The sequence below is a fragment of the Apteryx rowi genome, unplaced genomic scaffold (assembly GCF_003343035.1).
Source record: "Apteryx rowi isolate R43461 unplaced genomic scaffold, aptRow1 scaffold_0, whole genome shotgun sequence".
NCBI classification, from domain to species: Eukaryota; Metazoa; Chordata; class Aves; order Apterygiformes; family Apterygidae; genus Apteryx; species Apteryx rowi.
In genome coordinates this window covers 5,198,939-5,204,499 of record NW_020447195.1, presented here as the reverse complement: position 1 = coordinate 5,204,499, position 5,561 = coordinate 5,198,939, and the positions used below count along the sequence as shown (strand labels likewise).

The following is a 5,561-nucleotide window of genomic DNA, read 5'->3' as shown; positions in this document are numbered from 1 at the left end:
GGCAGCTCGGGCGCCCCCGGGCAGCGCGGGTCGCGCCCCACAAGTAGTTTCCCACGCTGCCCCCTGGCCGCCGCGGCCGGGCGAGCCCGGGGCAGGGGCGAGGAGCCGCCCTGCCGAGGAAAGGGCAGCCCGGAGCGGAGCGGTGCGGAGTGGGGTGCGGAGCGGAGCGGTGCGGAGCGGGGTGCGGAGCGGAGCGGGGTGCGGAGCGGGGCGCGGAGCGGAGCGCCGTCGGGGCGCGGCCGGCCCCGGGTGTCGGCGCTGCCGTCGCGGGGATCCCCCCCCCCAAAAAAAAACAGCTTCCCGGGGACGCCGCACCCCGGCGCGGGGGTCGCTCCGAGCGAGTTAGCGGGAGGCGCCGGCGCAGCCGCGGACCGGCTCCCCCGCCGCGGGACCCCGCGGAGCTCCGCGCTGGCGGGCAGGGGAGCGCGGCAGGCGCGGAGCGGGGCCGGCGGGGGGACCTGCCCCGAGGGGCTTGGGGGCTGCCTGCTCCCGGGTGCAAGCGGTGCACGGAGGTTTTGGGGGGGCAGCCTTTGAGGGGGGAAAAATAATCTTAAGAGAAAAACGAAATCTAACTTTTCTACAAAATTCACAGGTTCGTAGTACAACCCTGCTCAGCTCAATCAGTTATATGAAAACACAGATGCCAGCACACATTTCGTATCCCAGCTCCTGTCCTAGAGCAGGTCCAAAGTAATGGAGACTGATGGTTATTTTGCTTTCTATATCATATCGTAGTGAAGAGTAAATTGTCATGACAACTGAAGCCAGATATGTCACATAGCTTAATGATAGCAATCTAAATTACCCTAACTTCATGGTTATTCCTTATGCTTTTCTAGGCTGTGTCTGGCATAAAGGAGCCTGAAAATGTGTAAATTAAAAATGAAGCACAACTAAGTGGGAAGTAAGAAAAATATAGTCATTAAAGAAGATATTTAGCATACGGAGGATACACTCATTTAATATGTTCCCCTCTGTTACTTGTCTCTGTTTAATCAAACCTAAATGATTATTAGTGCTTTTTAAAACAAATAAAGCCACAAAGGCACACAGCCAGTTCTTGCTCAGATATGCCAGGTATTTCGGTAGCTCAGTCTGACTATATGAACTGGTGAACAAATTACATCATTCATGTGCATCCTTCCTCACAGTTTGATACTTTCAGGAAGACAGCATTGACTTGACCATTACTTTTTAGCTAAAACCCATATGTCACTCACAGAATTTTTAGAGATTTGATGAGATTTTTGGATTTTGAATGATAAGCAAATATGCGTTCTCTTGGTACTCACTAAACATGTATATGAGAAAAATCTTTGAGGCATAGTATAGCAGCAAAGTAAGAAAGATTTCTCCCTCTAGTTTATTTATAGTAAAATTGYACTATAAATACAACTAAATACCCATTTAATGAGAAATACTCCAATTTAATTGAACAGAACAATAAACAGAAAAAGCATGGAAAAATATCCTTGGGTGAATGGTTTCTAGAGTTGACAGTATATATTTTTCATTTAGCATTGAATACCTGTACTAATTCCCCTGCTATATTTTTTGTTTGTAGATCCTAGTAAATGTGGGCAATTTTTTCACGTTGGAGTCTGTCTTTGTAGCACCAAGAAAAGGAATTTACAGTTTCAGTTTTCACGTAATTAAAGTCTACCAGAGTCAAACAATCCAGGTATGTTGATCAAGTAGGAATCAAAAATGTTTTACTTAAGAAATTGTTTATATAGAAGAATAGAATCTTGACTGAACACAATACTGTTTAACACACTTCAAAGGAAAAATAGCTCGTTTTTTTCTGTGACTTGATTGTATACAGCCCTTATCAGTAGAGTGAATACTTTTAAACTGAATGGAGACAGAGAGGCAGGATCCTCACCTGAGATAAACTGCCACAGCTTCACTTCTATACCGTAAGAGCTGAATATGTCAGATAATGTAAAGTATTACACAGAATGAATCATCAAAGGATAAAATACACCTCTAAATTTCACTTAATCACATAAATACCTCTGAAGAATCATATTTTCTTACAGGGTAAACTCACTGTCTTGAGCATAAGAGTTCTGGGGGCACATGCCATATTTGCTTATTTTGGTATTGTTTAGTGACTTGGCTGTCAAATCGTGATGCCAGATATCTGTTTATGAAACCACTTTGCTATGGACCAAGGTTCGTTAAGGTGCCCTATTTGCTCTGCAGTTACGCAGAGATGTTATACCTCTCTAGCGATGTCTTATGGGGAAGCCTTATAACAGTTTAAACTTGTTGCACCATATCATGAAGATGTGTCATATAATATATAGAAAATATGTGATCCTACACTTTCTTCTTCAGTTTAATAGCAGCTGAACTACTTAATTAAATATAAGTATGTACCACCTTAGAGGAGAAACCTCTAAGTTCCTGAACATTACACTGCTGAGCCAGCAGTAAGTTCCTTAAAGCAAATTCCTTAGTTTTTATCTCACATCGGACTATTCTGTACATCTTCTATGACATACTGGCTTTCTAGATCTGCATTAATCCTTCCCCTGTTTCCATCCATGAGACCACTGGATCTGTCTTGCTCCTGAATGTAGTCTTCAGTGTACAAGACTGAGGTGAAACTGGTTTCTGCAGGAGTGATCAGTCATTTCTTAGTGGCACCTCTGGCTTTGGGTTGCCAGTAAAGCTCCTGAGAAAAGTATAAATGGTACAGAAAGTTGGTGCAAGACATATTCATATCTCTGGTGAAATTTGCCTTCAGCTTACAGTGAGAAATCTTGGTTCCATTCAGGTCGACAAGAAAAGTCTCAGATGAAATATTGACTTTAATATGCTCAGACTTCATTCCTTTCACTCTCTTACATGATGAGGGTTGAAATGGCCTAGAATAATTGTGTGTTAGTCATCTTCACTGTATTTAAAATATGTATTGCCAAGAAAGGCGTCAAGGCTTGGACCCTGGAAGCCCAATACAGATTCTGGCGGCTCACGTGCCAGGACTCACACCTGGGAGCTTGGGGCTTGTAGCAGCGAATGTGACAACATGCAGCACGACCTGGAATATTTCATAGGCCAAGATTTTCAAAAGTGATGAAGAGATTTGGTTGGCTCTGTTTTGGCATGGTTAACTTGAGACCATCCAGGGCAAATGTGTGATATGTGTGCTACTGTAATAAAATAGCTGTAAGATGATCTGCAAGGAAACCTGACCAGAGAGATGGTACAGAAAGAATGAGATAAACCAAAAACAAGCGCTGAGTAAACTCTCAATGCCCTTTTTTGCACGTGTCATAGTTAAGGGGGAGGACTGAAAGCCTTTGCAGTGGAGCAAACAGAGCAAACCAGCTTGAGTCTCAGCTGCATGCAGACTTAAACATCACTAAATCACCTGTAGGCTTCCCACATAAGTGATATTACTATGCCCCTGAAACATCTGTTAGTGCCATTAAGTATCATTAAATTGAAATTGGTTCCCTGGGGACAGCTGATTAAGTGGATTTCCCAGATAAGCGAATCCCAAATAAGGGCCAGATTCTGCTGCCCTGACTTATGCTGAACAGTAATTTATTCCACTGCAACTCCCATTAAAATTAATGGGAGCATATGCAAGGCCAGAATACTCAGTATGAATAAGCATTTCATAATTCACCCCTCTGTGACTGCATTACAGCTGTTTAGAAAAGAAAAGAAAAGAAAAGAAACTAATAGTTTGCCTTTGGGGAAATGAAGACGCCTGGATCTGTCCATTCCCCCCATCCCTGCCCATCTTTATTTACACCGTGTCTCTTCGTGCGGTGTTGCTTTCAGAGCAGAGGCTGTGCTGCCTTCCAGAAGTATATTGTAGAAAAATGGATTCAGTATCGAAACACAATGCAGTGGTTCATAAAGATGAAGGTCTGTGCTGGACTAAAGCTAAGTCAATAAAGGAAGGGACATATATTTTGCTCTCAGTGAAATGAATGCTCTCCCAACACACTTCGGGAGCTTTGAAATCTCATTAAGTGCTTATTTTGCATCTCTGGTACCTAAATCTCTTAAAAACGTCTTCTTTGCTAATATGTGTCTAAATAAACTGTGAAGCAAAACCAAGACAAGTAGCTTCCAGCTCCAGATTACCTGAGTGTCAGTGTGGACTGGGCTGTCTTATCAGCAATTAAAGCACATGTACAGCTGCGAAAGGAAATGCCACATTACTTTTCACACCATCTGAGCCCAAACCATTGTAGTCAATGGACAGTGTCCCACTGTCTTCGTAAAGCTGCAGCTCAAGCCTGTGAAACAGTAATGTGCTTGTCCACCCCTAATAAATGTAATTATTAGTTAAAAAAAAAAAGTGATAAATAATAGGACCTTAAACAGACCTCTTACACTGTGGATAATGTTCAGTGATACCAGCTGATGTTTTTTAGTTAATTAGAGCTTTTCAGTGTTTTTTCTCTCGTAGGTTAATTTGATGCTAAATGGAAAGCCAGTCATTTCTGCTTTTGCTGGAGACAAGGATGTCACACGTGAAGCTGCCACTAATGGAGTCCTGCTCTATCTAGACAAGGAGGATAAGGTTTACCTGAAACTGGAGAAAGGTAATCTGGTCGGTGGATGGCAATATTCTACATTTTCTGGCTTTCTGGTCTTTCCCCTGTAAAGTCAATTTTCCTGTGACATCCATCCAGGTGTGGACTGATCATTGCCTCTGTTATATGAAGATCATTTTGTCATCATGGGATTGATGTTTCTTTATTGGTTTTTCATGGGTGAATATGGATTCTCTTTATGGATTTTGGCCCCATCTGAACTACTCAGAAGTTTCAGAGAATTTTGTGTGTTTAAATACAACATATTTGGATTAAGACTAAAGCAGACAATGAGTATCTATGCTTAATGTCACAGTCTAAAGCTGCCTGCAAGATTTATTCAGATTTCATTTACTGGACTTATTGGATTCGTGGGAGAAGTGGATTTTCTTTAATTATGAAAAGACTGGCAACCAGGTCTATAATTTAGGAGAGTTTGAGTTCAGACTTCAATCAAGAGTTAGTGTGTTGCTGCCAAAGAACTGTATATTGATATATTGGTTATACATGTTTTTGTTCATGGGGACTTAACTGATATGATTTATTCCATTGTCTTGAGAAAGGTAATTATTATTGATAAGTGGTTGACTTTAGTTCTCCTCTGCGTGTAGTGTGTTGGATGGTTCACCCATATATTTATGCTCTGTCATTGGTCACAATGAAGTCTAGCCTACATAAAGCTAAGAGGTCATGGTTGTATTTTAATTGGATATGTAAGATATTCCTATTTTCCACATGRTGTTTTCTAATAACAAGAACAGATTATAACCATTAAAAAAAAAGCACTCTTACCAGGGTTAAAGGTGATCATTCAGGCACAACTCTGCAAAACAGCTTTGCCCTGCAGGAAATCTCACACTTGTTCTTCAGCTTTAATTAACATGATTGATAATAACCGCTCTATTAAAAACCTAAGGGATTCCTTCCTTAGACACAACACCTTATTAGCTGGAGATGAGATCCCCTTGTTTGTAGTTATGTCTATTTTTCAAACCT

The 5,561-nt window shown here is 41.9% G+C and overlaps 1 protein-coding gene across 1 annotated transcript in view; it reads left to right on the top strand.

Moving 5' to 3' along the window:
• CBLN4 (cerebellin 4 precursor) overlaps positions 1 to 5,060 on the top strand; it is a 9,673-nt gene extending 4,613 nt beyond the window's left edge. The window contains exons 2-3 of the mRNA XM_026055645.1: positions 1,565 to 1,681; positions 4,439 to 5,060. Coding sequence (XP_025911430.1) covers positions 1,565 to 1,681; positions 4,439 to 4,636 — 315 coding nt within the window. The 3' untranslated portion in view covers positions 4,637 to 5,060. The remainder of the gene's footprint in view (positions 1 to 1,564; positions 1,682 to 4,438) is intronic.
• The last annotated feature ends 501 nt before the right edge of the window (positions 5,061 to 5,561 follow it).